At 39.0% G+C, this 20661-nt stretch overlaps 1 protein-coding gene and 1 non-coding gene across 3 annotated transcripts; both read right to left on the minus strand.

Moving 5' to 3' along the window:
• Positions 1–3801: 3801 nt before the first annotated feature.
• Positions 3802–7670, minus strand: LOC148049805 (uncharacterized). 2 transcript variants are annotated; one of them, XM_087701819.1, is made up of 3 exons: positions 7431–7670; positions 6133–6223; positions 3802–5768 (listed from the first exon to the last, which is right to left on the minus strand). In XM_087701819.1, the coding sequence occupies exon 3, from the start codon at positions 5756–5758 to the stop codon at positions 3911–3913; it is 1848 nt and encodes a 615-aa protein (XP_087557945.1). In that variant the 5' UTR covers positions 5759–5768; positions 6133–6223; positions 7431–7670; the 3' UTR covers positions 3802–3910. The 2 variants fall into 2 exon arrangements, with proteins under 2 accessions (XP_087557945.1, XP_087557952.1); XM_087701826.1 differs by lacking the exon at positions 7431–7670 and having other exon boundaries at positions 6133–6752.
• An 8017-nt stretch (positions 7671–15687) lies between these two features.
• Positions 15688–20650, minus strand: LOC106544796 (uncharacterized). Its single transcript, XR_015695103.1, has 3 exons — positions 20587–20650; positions 17985–18093; positions 15688–17231 (listed from the first exon to the last, which is right to left on the minus strand). It is a non-coding gene; the product is annotated as an uncharacterized LOC106544796 (transcript).
• Between the last annotated feature and the right edge of the window lie 11 nt (positions 20651–20661).

Below are 20661 nucleotides of genomic sequence, written 5' to 3' on the forward strand. Positions count from 1 at the left end.
ATGGTTAGGGCATCGCACTGGAAGCCATGAGACTGTGAGTTCTACTCCTGCCTTAGGCCTAGGAAGGAGGCAATGGAAAACTACTTCTGAAAAACATAGCCAAGAAAACTGCAGTGATGTGTCCAGGCAGTTTCAGAGAGCTGGACACAAGCGAATGGGGGGGGGGGAGTTAACTTACATGGATACCTCAACTACTGTAGGAAGTTAGAACCCATCCTTCTCCTAGAAGAATGAAATATTCTAGGAAATATTAAAAGGCAGAATATTTCCTCTAAAAGAGAAATAGAAATCTTAAGGCAGAAACTCAGCCCCAGCTCCCTGCCCCCAGAAGATACTGACGGTTGGCTTAGTTTCTGCCTTATTCTCTAGGCGCATCCTGTTTGTGGCTACACAAACTTTGAACTCAGTCCTTGGGCAACAAGCTGAAGTTAACCCATGCTTGGACACTCCAAGCAGCGCCTAGGAGAATTTGGTCATTTACACGACAAAAGGCTGGGCCATCTTATCTACAACACAAAAGGCATGGCCCTCAGGACATACCCATTAAGCCTTAATAGGAAATGCCCAAAGCCCCTTCATTACATCATCACCCAGCAAGATTTAACCAGGCCTGGGACACAGAGAGCCTACAAAGTTAGCTAAGCCCCCACCCCCTGGGAGTCTGACAGCCAATGGGATACATTTCTTGTACAGGAACAGGAAACTCTAGGGCAAGGTCCAAGAGAGTATATAAATATATCCATCTCTCCACTCCATGTGCTCTTTTTGCCCAGGACCTCAAACCACGTGGCCCTGTCCATCATTAAACCATCTTTCCAAGCAGTCTCCATGTTCCCAGTGTGTTTGTTCCCACTTGGAACTAAACCCAGATGGACATTTCTTCCAACACTTAGCAAGCTTAGGTATGAACTTTGCCATATTCAATAAGGTTCACATTTCAACAGACATACCTATATACATATACACATAGATGTCTTTGTATGTATGTATGTATATACATGTACTACTGGTACTCAAATTACACAATTCATTAAGTGACAATTCAAAGTTATAAAGGCACTGAAAAAATGACTGATGACCTCTTTTACATTTATGACTGTTGTAGCATTCCCATGATTACTTGATCAAAATTCAAATAGGCAATTGACTCCTGTTTATGATGTTTGCAGTGTCCCAGAGTCCCGTGATCACTTTTTGAGACCTTCTATCAAGTAAAGTCAATGGGGAAGCCAGATTCACTTAAAAATCGGGATATTAACAGAATAACTACAGTCATTCACCTGACAACTATGTCATTAAAAGTACTAAAATAGGGCAAAACCCACTTAACAATTGTCTTCTTTAGCACAGAAATTTTGGGCCCAATTGTGGTCATAAGTCAAGGATTACCTGTACATGTATATGTGTATAGATACAGTATGTATATATTAAAATGGCCTACCAATATATGAAATGCACATTTATTAATGGTAAAATTTCCAGAATTTGTTTCAGCTACAGTTGGCATTCTTATGATGGGAAGATGAGCTGACAATTAGGCAGGATTTTTTTAATAACTTTTTTCTGGGTATTCCTCTTTCTAGGAATGCTATCTTAAATTAGAATTGTCTACCCAAAAGGCTATACATGAAATAATTTCAATTTTCTTTCAGCGGAAGCTTTAAAAAGAAAAATTACAGTAGATCTTGCTATTTTTCAGCCATGACTTTTCTTTTTCCCCTTCTTCTGGATACTTTTCCAACAATGTTTTTTCTTCAGCCTGATCCATTTCTGTAATTACCTCATGCATGTTATTTTTTTCATGAAGACATTATATAAAATGATAGTACGAAAGCATTTCTGGAACTTAAGCCAAAGTATAATAATATTAAATGGTCTCATATCTACATAGCTTATAATCTATTACAGATCATTGTAGACATCTGAAACTGGTTTTTGCCTCATAAACAATAAATATTCCAAAGTATTTTATTAAGAAAATGAATTATTTCTGCCACTTTTATTGGATTTGCTTTAAATCAAGGCTGTAAATCACAAATTAAATCATGATTTAAATTATTAGTAAAGGCTTGATTTAAATCAAATCAATTTAAATAAGAATTTTAAAAGAGCAACTGTCATCTCTGTCCTGCAACAGCTCCCCCTGATCTTGTTGACTCACTAGAAAGTCCCAATATTATAAAATATACAGCCTCATCTACATAACTAAGCTCCATTTCATGCTGAATAAACTAATTTATTAATGTATCTTAAATAGAAAGCTATCTTTAGATAGATTTTTACTCCAAATGCATTTTATTAAGATAATTTGATTAAAAAACATTTCTGATTTTAAAAATCTGATTTAATTTTTTCTTAACCATTGATTTTTATCCACCCTGCTTTTATTATAATGCTAGGCATCTCATTAAATAAAACCAGTAATTTCACAATGGGAGAGACAACACAAAAGTAGCATTTTAAAGCCACTTTTACATCATCAGGTACCTGGTAGGCAATTGTTTATTGTGGAAGATACAAGGCCAATTCTAATCTAATGTTTAGATCAGCCTGTTTCTGGTCTATGCTTTCTACAATAACCAGAAGGCTGAAACAGCAGCTTTGACTCTGTTGTGACTTGTTCATCTTGTGCTTTAACTCCCTTATTGTATTACATCTCTTTTAACATTTCATTCCTTCCCAACGTTGTTTTTGTTGCACTCATTCCTCCTCCCCTTTCTGAATCTTCCTGCATCCACAAACTCATTCCTTCCATCTTTTATTTCCTAAAAAAATACCATTTTCCCTCCTCGTCCTTTATCTCTGTTTTCATGCTGTCAACATAATTATATAGAGCTGGTATGTATTTTTTATTTTATTTATTTTGTCACGCATGAATTAGGTAACAGATATAAGTAAAGACATGATTGTGAATACATGAAATGAATACGAATACAAAGGAATATTAGGACAGGGACAGTAGGCACGCTGGTATACTTATGCACACCCCTTACAGATCTCTTAGGAATGGAGTGAGGTCTACAGTAGACAGTCTAAGATTAAAGATTTGGGGAAGAAACCAGTGTCAGTGTCACTTCCCATCATTTTAGAATAGAGGCCAACCCCGTGCCTAGGCAGGAAACCCTATACCATTTCAGACAAATGGTTATCCAACATCTTCTTTAAAAATTCCAGTTTTGGGGTATTCACAACTTCTGGAGGCAAGCTGTTCCACTGATTGTTCTGTCAGGAAATTTCCCCTCAGTTCTAAGTTGCTTCTCCCTTTGATTAGTTTCCACCCATTGCTTCTTGTTTTACCCTCGGGTGCCTTGGAGAAGTTTGACTCCCTCTTCTTTGTGGCAACTCCTGAGATATTGGAAAACTGCTATCATGTCATCTTCCTTTTCATTAAACTAGACATACCCAGTTCCTGCAACCGTTCTTCATGTTTTAGCCTCCAGTCCCCGAATCATCTTTGTTGCTCTTCTCTGAACTCTTTCTAGAGTCTCCACATCTTTTCTACATGGTGGCAACCAAAACTGGATGCAGTATTCCAAGTGTGGCCTTACCAAAGCATTATAAATTTACCCTTCCTCTTATCTTGATTCTCTCCCTGTTTATGCAGCCTAGAACTGTGTTGGCTTTTTTGGCAGCTGCTGCACACGGCTGGCTCATATTTAAATGGCTGCCCACTAGGACCCCAAGAATAAAGTGACCAGATTTTAAGACTGGTAAAGAGGGACACCATTGACGGGGAGGGGGTTCTTGATTAAAAATTTGGTCTATATGGAGCAACAAAAATTTTCATAGAACGCAAAAATAGTATTGTAATATATTTTTTTAATTTCACCATAAGTATAATTTACAAATATAATACATTAAAAAAATATGTACAGTATTATTTTATTCTTTGGCATATTTCTCATTTGAGTTAATTTTCTTTTAGTAGATTGCTGTCGTTGTTTAAAAGGTCATGAAATTTTTCACAAGAATTTGTTAAATTATATTTCACACATAAAATGGCTTTCAAAGTCTCAACACTTAATTGTGATTTTTCTGAGGTCCACACTTTATTTACCATAGAAAAAACTTGTTCAGTCGCAGCATTAGTTCCTGGTAAGGACAGCACATATTCCACAATTTTGAGTGCATTATTGTATGGAACATGGTTTGTTTCAAAATGATGAAATATTTCTAACCATTTGTTCTCTATTGTGATTTTTGCTGATGCCCAAGATTTAATCTTTTCCTTATTAATATATTTTTTTAATAATGATACCTCATTAAAAAGATCATTTTCAGAAATATGACTATATGGGAAATTTTGAGTAATATGATCAAATGATTTTTGCACATCATTCCAATTAAGTTCTTGTTTTAATGTAACCCAATGAAAATGTTCAATATCATTGTAATGTACTGTCCACTCTTCTAAATAATCTATGCAGTTACTATAGAACTTTTTAACGTGATTCATGAAATCTGCACGATTTATTGCACCTTGTTCTTCTAGCTGGCTTATACTATTACAGATAGTTAACGGAAGAAAATTATTTTCTAACCACTCTTGATACTGAAATTTTAAATTATTAACTTCATTTGCTACTTCAATTACCGAAATTTTGTCACCTTCAATAAGTTTTATAGCATTTTGAAAGAGAGCTGCTTGATTGTGTACAAACTCTAGCCAAATTTTTGAAGATTCTTTTTCAAAAAACTCTTTTAAAATTCTAGGACATTTATCCTGTGATAGAAAGAAGGATTTCAAAGGATCATATATTTTCAAAATTCTTTCGACAGCTGGAAAAAGAGCTAACCAGCGTGTTTTACTGTATCCAAGTATTTTCTGATATTCGACTCCTGCAGTTTCACAAAATTCTTTAAGCATTTCAACGTGCTCAGTGTATGCATAGAAATAAGAATATATTTTAATAACAATATTTTCCACATCTACGGGCAACAAATCAGCAGCTGTTTGAATGGCGTTATTTATTATGTGTGCTGCACAACCAACACCAATGATGTTTTGATTAAGGTTTTTGTTTAATTTATAAAAAATATTATTTGTACCGCTTCTTGCTTTTCCTCCAAAATTTGTGTTTGTGTTGATTCCATAATATCCAATCATTTTATGTTTTAAATTGTTTTTTTCCAAAATATTAATAATGGAACTGAAAATTATTTCAGAGCTTTCGTCGGGCAAAGAAACAAAATCTAAAATTCTAATTTTTATTCCACTTTCCGAATCAAAAAATTTAATAATTATTGGAAATAACTTCATATCATTATGATTATATGCGTCAGAATATATGGATATAAAATTAATTTTTTCTAGATTTTTGTTTAATTCTGAAAATGCATATGGGGAAAGTACATTACACACAATTGCCTCGGATTTTGTTCCAGAACAGGCAAAATTTTTGTTGAATAACTTTTTGACAACTTGTGATGTACAGTCCATAGATCTGAAGGAATGATTGTGATTAATGGCATGAAAAGACATAAGTCCTTCTGCTAATGCTAATTTCTTTTCTTCGTCTCCATAAGTTGTTTTCCGAGAAAATTCCTGTATTTTGGAGGAAGATGCAGCAATATTTAAATATCTTTTATGTCTCTGTGTCTCCAAGTGCTTTGAAATATCATTCTTCCCGCCATGCGAAATAGAAAATTCACCATCACATTTCTCACATTTTACTATGTAATCGCTTTTGGTTTTTTTAATAAAAGGAAATTCACTTCTTAGATTATCGTTGAATTTGCAACTTCTTTTCTTACTCATTGTTAAAAATCTAAAAAAAATAATAATAATTATATTATAAATTATTATATACATATTGCTTAAAAACACAGTAAGTAGGTACATAATTACATGAACATATTTTATTGTTAGTTTATAAATTAAATTAATTTGATTGTTATACAGTAACTATATTTTAAAAATTATTTTAATTTTAATCCTATATTTCTTTCAAAAATAATAACAATACTAACTTGTATTATTTTTCCTCTGAATTTGCCGTAACGTAAGTCGTAAGTGTCACTTTCAAGGCCGGTGCTAGACTTTTTGCCGCCATTATAAAATATAAATAATACGAGTACTGTCTGCTAAATTCAAGAAAATTTATGTATTTATGAAATAAATAAATTACTTACCTGTTCTGACCCCCTCCTCCGTCCAGTAACGAATGCCGAGACAAGCTTAACTGGAATGTACTTTAATAGCAAGACACCAAAACCTCGGTGGCTGAAAGCCAAGCAGAACAAGCAGATAAGGACCTTGGCAGCAACTAGACAAACTCAGGCAGCAATAAACACAGATAAGGCTTGGCAGCAATCCAGCCTGCCAAGCTCACAGTAATGTCCTCCGACATTCAATCCGGTGTTGACTTCTACAAAGAGGGGCGTGTGCACAAGTAGCTTTTTATAGTCTGTATAAGGAATGTATAAGGAAATATTACTAGCTCATTATTAATGCGTAGATAACTGCGGGACATTACACACCCACCCACACCAACACACAAACTATGACAGTGCCAGGAAAACATCAAAAAATAAGAATCCCCCCCCCCCAAAAGACTGCCAATAAAACCAGTTTTTTCCCCCTAAGCCTAAGGACAGGAAAGACAAAGTCACTGGAATAAAAACCATCAAGGCATTGTGGGAAATTATAAAGGACAGGAGATCACAGAACCATCAAGCACCTCAGAATTACCTAAACGAGAGTGAAACACACTAAATCTGGCAAAGCTGCCTTGCACCAACCTGGTCTGCCCATAGAAAAGCAGCCACTTTGAGACACGTAAACCTGGTCTGAACATATTGCATCACAAAGAAAACATTTGCAAAACGGAACATTTCTTGTAGTAAATATATTTTATAAACAATTAAAAAATAAAATTCCCCCCAAAATAATTTTAAAAAGATATTCTATAAATAAAAGAAGTCCTTAAAAACCATTGTTAAGTATTCCACCAGTAATAATTTATACTGTAACTATTTTAAGGTATTGTACCAGCCAGAGTATACTGTAACCATTAGTCCAATCCACCAGCAGAAATTTACACTGTAACAATTTTAAGTTATTGTACCAGCCATAGTATACTGTAACCATTAATCCAATGCACCAGCAATAATTTATATTGTAACCATTTCAAACTATTCCACACACAATAAATTGAAGTAAAACATTTTAAAATATTCTACACTCAATACTTTTAAGTAAAACTACTTAAAAAAATTCTATGCACAATACATTTCAAAGTATTGACTATATAATTTTTTTTAATGGTTTATTTTAATTTATTTTGGATAGAATCTTTTTTAAAATAGTCTAAGACAATTAAAAAAAAGAATCCACACAGAATAAAACTATTTTAAAAAATCCTATGGACAATAAATAAAATATTATTTTAAAATACATTAAAAAAATTTAAAAAACCCAGGTCACTTACCAGCAGGCAGAATCAGCAAAACTCCGATGCGATGGATCCTCGTTGCGATGGATGGAAACAACAGGGAGCAGGCGGACAGAGAGGCAGCAGGAACAGGTAAGACACTGGACTGGAGGAACAAGGCTAGGGTCACTAAGCAGGTCGCCTGGCAGGCTTAGCCAGCCAGGGGAGGCTGGACAGCAGGGGCGGGGAAAGCTAGGCCGCCGCGGCTACCGCCAGCCCACGGCTACAGCTATTGAAGGTCTAAAGGCCTTTTCTCGTGAAAGTTGGGCTGCCACCGCCCACCCAAAGCCACCGCCGGGGCTTAGTTGCTTACCTGAGGGGGAAGCAGCAAGCTCCTGGAAGGCGAAAGGAGTTTTCAAATGGAGGTCAAGCATGAAGCTTTTAAATTTAAACGCTTTGCCTCCAGCCCGCTCACTGATTGGCTGGACTCCAGCCAATCAGTGAGCAGCAGGCTGAGCTGGTTTAGTGCGGATGGGCAGGGGAGCGAGCGAGCTGCGACGTGCTGGCAAGGGCGCTTTGCAGCGACAGGGGCCAGGACCGGTACCGGTGTTCACGGAAGTTAATTACTTCCGGTTTCAACGACCAACTGGTTCACAAGGATCGCCGCCGAAAACAAAGATACACATCCTTCACATTCTATACAATTGAATTGAAATTTACCATCACAACTAAGCCCAGCATTGCTAAACAAGACAGTTAAGTGAATTTTGCAAAGACATGCCACTTGCCAAGCGTCTGAATTCTGGTCACATAACCATGAAGGATTGGCATTTAGATCCTAAAAAACTGCCTTGCATGTATCCGAATTTACAACCTAAATGCTGGAGATGTAATTGTGTTGATGCTACATATTACCATATATGGTGGACTTGTAAAAAGGTTAAAGCATTTTGGATAAAAATATGGTGGATTATGCAAAATGTTCTTTAAAAAAGGATAAAGTTTACCCCTCAGTTATTCTTGTTAGGTATAATTACTGATTGTACAGTTATAGAGACTAACTTGATTTTGCATTTAATAACGGCAGCAAGACTGTTGGTGGCGCAATACTGGAAGAAGGAAGATTTGCCTGCTATTCAAGAATGGACATTAAAAGTACCAAGCTTAGCAGAGATGGCTAAAATATCAGCATATCTCAAGGATCACTCAAATGAGATATAAACTGGAGTGGAGAAGATGGATTGACTTGCTGAAAGAAATGTCCTTCTGGGTTCAGCTCCAAGTGGGGAAGACGACACTGGAGACATGGAGGCTGCTTGGAAAGACGGTTTATTGTTGGACAGGACCACATGGCTTGAGCCCTGAACAGAAAAGGTGATCACATGTTTCAATGTTGATGGAGAAGAAGAAAAGGGCTGAGGAAGAGGCTTGCTAGGCTTTTTATACCCTGTTTAGTCCCACCTCTGTTTCCTGTTCCTGTGTAAGTAATGTATTCTGGTTATTGTCAGACTCTCATGGTGCCATGCAGGGGGCTACTCTCTAGGCTGTTTTGAATACAGGTATGAGTTCTCAGATGCCATGTGGAGAGTTGAGTAATATCCCTTCCCCCTACAGCTGCAGTGGGGAAGTCTTTATTATGCAAAGTGGGCTAGCCTGGCCTTCTCAATGGCCTATTGACAAAGTGTGGATGGGCAGGAAGTTAGAGGCAACTATTCTGTCTTTTAAAACATGTTTCTTTCTTTTCACATCCAGAGAAATATTCTGCCTTTTCAATATTTCCTAGGATATTTCATTTTTCTGGGAGAGGGCTGGATGATAACTTCCCAGACTATACTCAAAATAAATATGGGACTAAGAAATTCCAGATAATTTATGATTGAAGAAACAAGGAATGATATAATCTGTTTAGAGTTAGACTAAGAGGAGTTAAAGCTCAAATAAATGATGATACTAACTATCTTTAAGTTTATTTTAGAACATCTTTGTTACAGATTTATACCCTGTATTTGTTCTGGGAAGTCATGGGGGGGGGGGCAGGTAAACATTTGTAAAAGTTTTTTTTCTAAAATTTTCAATAAAAAAAAAGAAAGCTATAAAAATAAAACAAAGACACACATCCTTCACATTCTATACAATTGAATTGAAATTTACCATCACAACTAAGCCCAGCATTTCTAAACAAGACAGTTAAGTGAATTTTGCCAGGACATGCCACTTGCCAAGGGTCTGAATTCTGATCACATAACCATGAAGGGTTGGCATTTAGATCCTAAAAAACTGCCTTGCATGTATCCGAATTTACAACCTAAATGCTGGAGATGTGATTGTGTTGATGCTACATATTACCATATATGGTGGACTTGTAAAAAGGTTAAAGCATTTTGGATAAAAATGTGGTGGATTATGCAAAATGTTCTTTAAAAAAGGATAAAATTTACCCCTCAGTTATTCTTGCTAGTTATAATTAACTGATTGTACAGTTATAGTGACTAACTTGATTTTGCATTTAATAACTGCAGCAAGACTGTTGGTGGCACAATACTGGAAGAAGGAAGATTTGCCTACTATTCAAGAATGGACATTAAAAGTAACAAACTTAGCAGAGATGGCTAAAATATCAGCATATCTCAAGGATCACTCAAATGAGAGAAATAAACTGGAGTGGAGAAGATGGATTGACTATACTTAAAATAAATATGGGACTAAGAAATTCCAGATAGTTTATGACCGAAGAAAGAAGGAATGATATAATCTGTTTAGAGTTAGCCTAGCAAACAGGAGTTAAGGCTCAAATAAAAGATGATACTTACTATGTTTAAGTTTATTTTAGAACATCTTTGTTAAAGATTTATACCCTGTATTTGTTCTGGGAAGTCGGGGGGGGGGGGGGAGGTAAACATTTGTAAAAGTTTTTTTCTAAAATTTTCAATTAAAAAAAGAAAGCTATAAAAATAAAACAAAGACACACATCCTTCACATTCTATACAATTGAATTGAAATTTACCATCACAACTAAGCCCAGCATTTCTAAACAAGACAGTTAAGTGAATTTTGCCAGGACATGCCACTTCCCAAGGGTCTGAATTCTGATCACATAACCATGAAGGAAGCAGCATGGTGGGGAAAAATGGCCACAAGTTACCTCATATCAACTCTGAGGTACAACTATTCTCCTTTATTAGAAACACAAACAAAAACACAAACAAACACACAAACGTACAAAGAAAGAAGATATCTCTTTCCTTTTATAACCACCTTCATTCCTTCTCCAACCACATAAGATTACTTACTTACCTCTGTTCCCTCAGAAACCACCACCAGACTGCCTAACGGCGGCAAAATTCCCGCCAACTGGCTCGCGCTGGTTCCTGGAACTTGTAGTTTATTCCCTCCCGACTCGGCTTCCGGTGACGCGATTGGACGAGCAGAGGTCAGCCCGGAAGTGTTGCTATGGCGGCGGTGCCCCCCTTCAGTGGCCTGGTCTCCGTATTGGAAACCTACCGGGGCAGAGATCGAGTGGTGAGAGGAGGATGGGAGATCGAAGCGAGGGGGTGTGTGTTTTGAGGGGGCAAAGAGGAGCGGTGAGGAGGTGCTTTCTGTTCGCTGGGATTCCTCTCGGGTTGCCCAGGGGATTTAAAAAGCAGAGAAAGCTGGAGCAGGGGTGTCCAACCGTGACGTCTTTAAGACTTGTGGACTTCAACTCCCAGAATTCCTCAGCCTGCGTTGCTGGCTGAGGAATTCTGGGAGTTGACGTCCACAAGTCTTAAAGTTGCCAAGGTTGGACATCCCTGAGCTAGATGATGCCCTAGCTGTGGGAAGCAAAAGGAGAGTGGGCGTCGAAGAGAAAGTTCCCAAATCCACGGACTACAACTTGGAAGCGCTGGTTGGAATTCATCAAAACTCCAATAGAGACGAATTTGGGCATCTACTCTATTTAGTAATTAAGGACAGAGCTGGAAGGGACGTTGGACGTCTTCTAATCCAGCCTCCTGTTCAAGCAGGAGAACCTCTACCACTTCAGATAAGTGACTGTCTAGTCTCGTCTTAAAAACCTCTAGTAATGGAGCACTACCAGTTTCCCTACACTCTCTTACTCATGCAGCCCTCCTCAAGGGGGGGGGGGGGTTGGATCATGCTGCTGTTTTTTTATGGTAACAAATCAATAGTCCAGTTAGTACACATTTATTATTCTGTTTGGGACAAAAGTAGAATTTTAGCTCGGGGGGTGGGGGATGCCATTTCCACATGAGGATTTCTTCTTGAATGCTTCAGTAGTTGCCAAGAATAAAAACTTATTTCAGGGCAAAGATAAACCCTTAGTTTTCTCCCTCCAGTGCTGATAGCAACAAATAAGCTCAGCGAATGTATTTTTCTTCCCCCTGTCTGGCTTGCAGAGATTTCTCTCAGAAAACAAGAGCTGAAATGCGCCTACAAGTCTTGGCCATCCTCAGCAACCTGGCTGACCTTGCCAATGCCATCCACTGGTTGCCTCCAGGAATTCTCTGGGCTGGAAAGTTTTCTCCATGGCTTGTGGGCCTCATGGGAAGCATTTCTTCCTTCATTGGGATCTATCAAAACTATGCAGGGGGCAGTTGTGAATGGTTTGAACAGCTGCTGAATTGAATGGAGAAAAGGGGCTATCAGGGGAATTTATAAACGGTTACATAATCCCTGTTGAAATGGGGAGAGTAATTCCTATTATGGTGGAGGCTAGATTGGTATTAGGCTCTTCTATTAAAACATGGTGCTGCTTTTATATAACACATAGGCACTTTTCTGGAGGATCTATTTGGGAGAGTTTATAGAGCAGGGCTGGCTGAGGAATTCTGGGAGTTGAAGTCCACAAAGTTGCCAAGGTTGGAGACTCCCTATTATAGAGTTTAGTTTGCCTACTTCACTCTGTATATAGGTAGTCCTTGACTTACAACCACATTGGAGCCTGGAATTTCAGTCATAAGACATTGCAGTCGTACGTCAAAGCACCGCATGACCAGACTTGATTTTACAATTGCTTTTACAATGGTCGTAAAGTGAGCCACTCTGATTGTTAAATGAATTACATGGTTGTTAAGCAAATCTGTTCTTCTAAATGGGCTTTGATATTGGCAAGAAAACCCAGAAGCTGGTGAAAGCATCACGAATTGTGCTCCCATGGTAACAGGATGCTATAATCAGTGGTAAATGCAAGCCAATTGCCTTGCGCCCAAAATGTGATCACGTGACTGCGGGGAGGGGGCAGCAGTCATAACCTCAAGGACCAGTTATACATAGCTTTTTAACAGTCTGTTGTAATTTCAACCTGTTGTTAGCTACCTTAAGGGGCAAGTGGCTGCCCTGCTTAGTTAATTTGGCTATGGTTTTTTAATGTGAAGAATACAGTCTTGCTCTTTGTACATCATGTTAATGTGGAACCATTAGGGCTGATAATAAAAGATACAATCTCACACTTTCCCTTACCTTTCCCAGTCCTAAAACCTGGTGTAAATCAATCAGCACCCACCAAGCCATAATATACAAATTGTAAACCAAAACACACGAGACACTTTTACATTGGAGAAGAGTGTGGTGAAGCAGAATCTAGTCTAATATGTTAAAAAGAACCCAGAAGAAGGTTGCTAATGGCTGAATAAGAAGGAGAACACAGATTATTTTCCGGCTCTATAACAGCACTTCTAATTTTTAATACTGAGGTGGGAGATTATATGGCCTTTTTGCTATATTATGAAGAAAGCTACAGAAGGTAAACCTAATGCTATTTTTTAAATCGAGTGATAGATTCAGTTAAAATATGTCTGTTCTGCTACTGTAATCTTCTCAGGCCAGACACTATGGTTTGGTGCAAACAGGCAAGGTAAAATTCAATAATAGGTTCTATGTATGTATTAACTTATTTGTTTAGTTGCCTTATTTACAATTCTCTCCCTGTCCTTTGCCCCCAGATAATACCCCATCTGATTTTAACCTCCGGCTCTCCCCTGCCCTCACTGAAACTCTAATTTGTTGACAGTAAATAGGTATGGCCTTCCTTTAAACAACCGGAACAAGAACTACAGAGAACCGTATAGAGTACATGAAATTCTTAGGTAAGAACAGTACAATAATTTAATATTTCTGCATTCAAGCTTGGTTAAAACTGTGAAGGTGCAAACTGTATTGGGCTGGCTAAAAGTAAGTAAATTTGGGCCTGACCAAGTATTAGGTTATATAAACTCCTTTAATGATTTCACTTAAGCATGATAAGAGAGTGCTTTTTCTCTGTTTCAAGCAATGATAGAACCTAAAGTCCTCTATTTGATAAGATAGAGTTTACAAGAGATTCAGAACTTAGTACATGAAAAAACGATGGAATTTGAATCTAGAGATCTCAAAGATGACGATACACACACACACACACAGACAGTTTCAAATTTATGGAATATACACTCTATGTGTATACGATTTTGTTATCATATTTTTAATTGGTATAAGCTCCCAGGTCATGTATTTGAAACGAGCAGCTATATAAGTTGAAATAATAAATATATATCACTGGTGACTAGTCATAATGGCTGCTATCATCTTCAGAGACATTTGCCTTTCAATACCTGCTTCTGAGCCACACAAGCAGATTGTGGACTTATCAGCATATCTGGTTGATAACGGTGGGAATCGGATGCAGGGATCATCCCTTTGCATGCCTCTTCTTAAGGCCTGTGATGCAGGGCGTAGGTAATACATTAATGTCATCCATCCTGCAAATCGAGGTCAGTCTTGGTTGCCTTGGTTGGTTCCTGTGAGATTTTAAATCTCACAGTCCATTAGGCATCAGCTCGGGGTCAAACTGCTTTGAGACATGCAGGGGCTGTCATGCCTTGGGAAGGAGAGGCTCCCGAAGGAGGGCCAGGAAGCACCCAAGGAATCCATGATAAAGGGAGGAGCAGAGTAAAGGATTGAGGCCCAGAACTGCTCTGAAGACTCTGATGTCCTGGGAACAGCCGAAGTGTTACCAACCTCAATCGCTTTACCTACCCAACACAAGGTCCAAGGGAGGCACACTCCCCATCTGGCCTGACCTTCTAGGAAGCCGCCTCCCTCTGCCCTTGGGAGAACTGTAGTGCTTGCTCGGCAAGTCCCCAGCACTGATCCGCTGTGACCTCAGCTCCAGAAAGAAAGAAAGGCTACCTAGAGACTGCATTCCTGGCCCTGAAGCACCTTCATTATAAGTAACATCTCAGTAGGAAGGAGAGGAGAAAGGAGAGGAATAGGAGAAAGGGAAAGGCAGAGGAAGAATGGGAGGGAATGTAAGAGTAGGAAAGAGGGGAGGAATGGGAAGAAGAGGGGAAGGGTAAAGGGGAGGAAGGGGAAGGAGAGAAGGGAAAGGAGAGGAGGAAGGAAGGAAGGAGAGAAGAAAGGGGGGTAGGAAGGAGGGAGGGAAGGAAGGAGAGAAGGTGAGAAGAAAGGAGGGAAGGAAGGAGAGAAGAAAGAAGAAAGGGGGGTAGGAAGGAGGGAGGGAAGGAGGGAGGGAGGGAAGGAAGGAGAGAAGAGAGAAGAAAGGAGGGAAGGAAGGAGGGAATGTAAGAGAGAAGGAAGGGGGAAGGAAGGAGGAAAGGAAGGGGGAAAGGAAGGAGAGAAGGAGAAAAGAAAGGAGGGAAGGAAGGAAGGAGGGAAGGAAGGAGGGAAGGGGAAGGAGGGAGGGAAGGAAGGAGGGAAGAAAGGGGAGTAGGAGAGAAGAAACGAGGGAAGGAAAGAGGGAGGGAGGGAAGAAGAAGTAGGACCGTTGTAAGATAAGATGGATCTATGGGATGTTAAGAAAGCAATCTTCAAGTATATTGTCAACTGTAGGGGAAAAATTGTTATAAATACATATTATTAATAACAGTTATGAGATCATATAATTGTGAATGTATATGTGAAATTGATAAATATTTGGGGGGGGGGGAAAGTAACATCTCAGGACCCCACAGCTCTGGAAGCCAAGCAGCCCCTTTAAGAGAATCATTGACAGCTAGAGGAACAACCAAAAAACAGAGTGGTGTTTAGGGAGCATTTGGGAGCCTCTTTGCTGTTACTCACGTCCTATTACTAATCTGCTTGTGGGCCAATCTAAACACATCACAGGCGGATCTGACCTGCGGGCCTTGAGTTTGATATGTCTGCTTAGGTGGGAAAAAAATAAATCTTAAATAGAGTGCTAAGAAGTGATCTAAGAATCTGCCCCAAAAAGGCATAGGCAGGCTTCATGACCATAAACAGAGGAATGTATTATTGATGTACATTGTAAGGTCCAAAATGCACTCAAGTCATCAAAGTTCCAAAAAAATACTTAAGCAGAAGCTTGGAAAAAGTAACAGCTTTTATTTAATAAAGCAAAATAGCTGGGTGGACAGTTCCACTGTACGCAAGCAACAAGCATTCAAGGAAGAGCCTCACCTGAGAAGAATGTGTCGAACATCTTATACATTCATGTAGCCAATCAGAGACAAAAGTTAGTTACCCATCCATAGAGCATCCCTTGTCCGTGCCTTTCTTATCTATAGAGCATTCCTTGTATGCTTGTGCATTGGTATCCTTGTCTATTTCGAGTCAACCCTGGACAGCTCTGTGCTCTGCCCTTCTTATCTATTGAGCAAGGCTGTCTCTGGCGTCAGCGAAGAAACAAGAAACAGGGAAAAAAGTAAGGAGCAAGATATAACGAATTAAATTAGGACTAATTTGCAATAACTATATAATTATATCCCTTCATTCCTCCCTTTACTTCAGGACAGGATTCTTCCTGTCAATGATTGACCAGGCGGGTGAACTCTTTGGGGATGGTCTGGAGAACCATGACCTTTACCGGTTTCTCAGGAGAGTGAGTAGACACTGATGAGGCTATGACTGTCACCCCAGTGAGGGTGGACTGGACTACCACACTGGATCAGAGCAATGAAACAGGAGAGGAGAAGGAGACCTCCAAAGCTAACAGCACTAGAAACCCAATCCTTTTCCAACCAGAGAAGATTCCGCCAAATGAGTTGAAGTCAGCTGCCCCACCCCAAATCTGCACTGGGACATGTGTAAGTTTCCTTATTCTGGCAGCTGACTCCTCTACAACTTTAAGAGAGTCATCAAATTGTAGGCAGCAGTTGTTAGGTTTGCATTTCCTGCAAACTCCACCTTCTTGAGCAACTCCACCTTCTTGAGATCCAGTGATCTCAACGTCCAGGGCGAACTGGGAGCCTTGGGGGTTGAAGCATATGGGGTTTCCATTATTGGGACAAATCTCATAAGTGATGGTGTTGTGGACACAGGACGTGGTTTGCTCCTTACAATTGTAGTGGGAATGGTAGACGAAGGTCTTTGTGACCTTGTTTCCGTGGTGGGTAGTGACCAAACATTGCTCACACTGAGACTGGGAGACTACAGCTTTGGGTGTAGAAATCCCTAGGATGAAAAGCATTAAGACAAGTTGTTGAGCCAAAGTAAAGGTGGGCTGCATCTCTTCCTTGTCCCAGGAACTTGCGGGGAAACCACCACAGCAAATCAAGAAAAGAGCAAACACAACAAATACAGCAAACCAAGCCTATTCAACGTGTGTCTAGGCCATGTAGGAGAACAGGTCAGCGGGGGAAGCTGGAGTGTGGTGAAGTTTCAGCTTGAGTCTATCTAGATGCTGGGCTTGTCACCATTCAGAAGGCTCGCCAACTTGCTTGACTCTTGATCCGTGAACCCACGCTTTGAAGCCTTCCACCTTCACGGTCACTGGAGTGCTTAGGAGTCCCTGGCGAGGTATGGACCACCTGGGTTCAGTGCGAACAGGGAAACAGTTCTTTAATTCTTACCCACTGACCTGGTTCAGCCAGTGATGGCGCATCAGCAGCCAGGTAGAGCAGACTGGACCTGTTTAGAGATGGAAGACAAAACCTGCACCAGATTATGCAAATATTGGGAAATATTTCTTTCCCCTTTGCAGGAGTCCTGGAGGGTAGTTGCAACAAAGGGCCTCTCATATATTATTTCAAAGGGTGACAGTCCCAATTTCCTTGAAGGCAGGGCCCTAATTCTGGCTAAGGTTATTCATAACATTTTTGGCCATGGGAGTTGGGTTTCCTGACAAATTTTGGATAGCTGTATTTTTAAAGTTTGGTTCATGTGTTCCACTTTTGCTGAGGCCTGGGTCCTGTAACTAGAGTGGAGATGCCAAGGGATGCCCAGGAATTTACTAACATACTGAGCAGCCTGTGAGGTAAAATGCCTTCCACTGTAACAATTTTAAGTTATTGTACCAGCCATAGTATACTGTAACCATGAATCCAATGCACCAGCAATAATTTATATTGTAACCATTTCAAACTATTCCACACACAATAAATTGAAGTAAAACATTTTAAGATATTCTACACTCAATACTTTTAAGTAAAACTATTTTAAAAAATTCTATGCCCAATAAATTTCAAAGTATTGAGTATAGAATTTTTTAAAATGGTTTATTTTAATTTATTTTGGATAGAATCTTTTTTAAAATAGTCTAAGACAATTTTAAAAAAGAATCCACACAGAATAAAACTATTTTAAAAAATCCTTTGGACAATAAATAAAATATTATTTTAAAATACATTAAAAAATAAAAGAAAAAAAACCCAGGTCACTTACCAGCAGGCAGAATCAGCAGAACTCCGATGCGATGGATCCTCGTCGCGATGGATGGAAGCAACAAGGAGCAGGCAGGCAGAGAGGCAGCAGGAACAGGTAAGACACTGGACTGGAGGGACAAGGCTAGGGTCACTAAGCAGGTCGCCTGGCCTGACCCTAGTATCAAATTTATCATATAAGACTTTCATCTCATTCTTTATCTCATTCCTTATTTCATCTTTGAACTCTCTAAACATTTCTAAGTTCTGTTCTCTGGATTCTCTAAACATTTCCAAAAAAAATTCTTTCGTTGGTACATCTCCACTAGGGGGCATAGAAGGTGGGGGCTGCAACTTTGTGCCAGGTATAGGAGACGTGGATCTAGGAGGTAATTTCGCAGAAGTCAATTTGGATGCCATTATATCTTTGCTTTAAATATTTATTCTAATTTTGCTAGTCCACTATGCCGTTTGTCTTTTAAAGCATGTTTCTTTCTTTTCACATCCAGAGAAATATTCTGCCTTTTCAATATTTCCTAGGATATTTCATTTTTCTGGGAGAGGGCTGGATGATAACTTCCCAGACTATACTCAAAATAAATATGGGACTAAGAAATTCCAGATAATTTATGACTGAAGAAACAAGGAATGATATAATCTGTTTAGAGTTAGCCTAAGAGGAGTTAAAGCTCAAATAAATGATGATACTAACTATCTTTAAGTTTATTTTAGAACATCTTTGTTACAGATTTATACCCTGTATTTGTTCTGGGAAGTCCGGGGGGGGGGCAGGTAAACATTTGTAAAAGTTTTTTTTCTAAAATTTTCAATAAAAAAAGAAAGCTATAAAAATAAAACAAAGACACACATCCTTCACATTCTATACAATTGAATTGAAATTTACCATCACAACTAAGCCCAGCATTTCTAAACAAGACAGTTAAGTGAATTTTGCCAGGACATGCCATTTGCCAAGGGTCTGAATTCTGATCACATAACCATGAAGGGTTGGCATTTAGATCCTAAAAAACTGCCTTGCATGTATCCAAATTTACAACCTAAATGCTGGAGATGTGATTGTGTTGATGCTACATATTACCATATATGGTGGACTTGTAAAAAGGTTAAAGCATTTTGGATAAAAATATGGTGGATTATGCAAAATGTTCTTTAAAAAAGGATAAAGTTTACCCCTCAGTTATTCTTGTTAGGTATTGTGGGAAGTTATCATCCAGCCCTCTCCCAGAAAAATGAAATATCCTAGGAAATATTGAAAAGGCAGAATATTTCTCTGGATGTGAAAAGAAACATGTTTCAAAAGACAGAATAGTTGCCTATAGCTTTCTGCCCATCCCCAGCTAATGGGCCATTAAGATGGCCAGGCCAGCCTACTTTACATAATAAAGACTTCTCCTCACTGCAGCTGTAGGGGGAAGGGATATTACTCAACTGACCACAAGGCAACTGAGAACTCATCACAGCCTAGAGAGTAGCCCCCTGCATAGCACCATGGGAGTCTGACAACCAGTCATAATACATTTCTTACACAGGAACAGGAAAGAGAGAGGTGGGACTGAACAGGGTATAAAAGCCTAGCAAGCCCCTCCCTCAGCCCTTCTCTTCTTCTCCATCAACATTGAAACATGTGATCACCTTTTCTGGTCAGGGCTCAAGCCATGTGGCCCTGTCCAACAATAAACCGTCTTTCCAAGCAGCCTCCATGTCTCCAGTGTCTTCTTCCCCACTTGGAGCTGAACCCAGAAGGACATTTCTTTCAACAGTATAATTAATTGATTGTACAGTTATAGAGACTAACTTGATTTTGCATTGAATAACGGCAGCAAGACTGCTGGTGGCACAATACTGGAAGAAGGAAGATTTGCCTGCTATTCAAGAATGGACATTAAAAGTACCAAACTTAGCAGAGATGGCTAAAATATCAGCATATCTCAAGGATCACTCAAATGAGAGAAATAAACTGGAGTGGAGAAGATGGATTGACTATACTTAAAATAAATATGGGACTAAGAAATTCCAGATAGTTTATGACCGAAGAAACAAGGAATGATATAATCTGTTTAGAGTTAGCCTAGCAAAGAGGAGTTAAGGCTCAAATAAAAGATGATACTTACTATGTTTAAGTTTATTTTAGAACATCTTTGTTAAAGATTTATACCCTGTATTTGTTCTGGGAGGTCCGGGGGGGGGGGGGGGAGGTAAACATTTGTAAAAGTTTTTTTCTAAAATTTTCAATAAAAAAAAGAAAGCTATAAAAATAAAACAAAGACACACATCCTTCACATTCTATACAATTGAATTGAAATTTACCATCACAACTAAGCCCAGCATTTCTAAACAAGACAGTTAAGTGAATTTTGCCAGGACATGCCATTTGCCAAGGGTCTGAATTCTGATCACATAACCGTGAAGGATGCAGCATGGTGGGGGAAAATGGCCACAAGTTACCTCATATCAACTCTGAGGTACAACTATTCTCCTTTATTAGAAACCCACACAAAAACACAAACACAAACACATACACACACGTACAAAGAAAGAAGATATCTCTTTCCTTTCATAACCACCTTCATTCCTTCTCCAACCACATAAGATTACTTACTTACCCCCGTTCCCTCAGAAACCACCACCAGACTGCCTAACGGCGGCAAAATTCCCGCCAACTGGCTCGCGCTGGTTCC

This window comes from Thamnophis sirtalis, unplaced genomic scaffold (genome assembly GCF_051295495.1).
Source record: "Thamnophis sirtalis isolate CommonGarterSnake01/CBP01778 unplaced genomic scaffold, rThaSir2_p1.2 scaffold_1, whole genome shotgun sequence".
Classification (NCBI taxonomy): domain Eukaryota; kingdom Metazoa; phylum Chordata; class Lepidosauria; order Squamata; family Natricidae; genus Thamnophis; species Thamnophis sirtalis.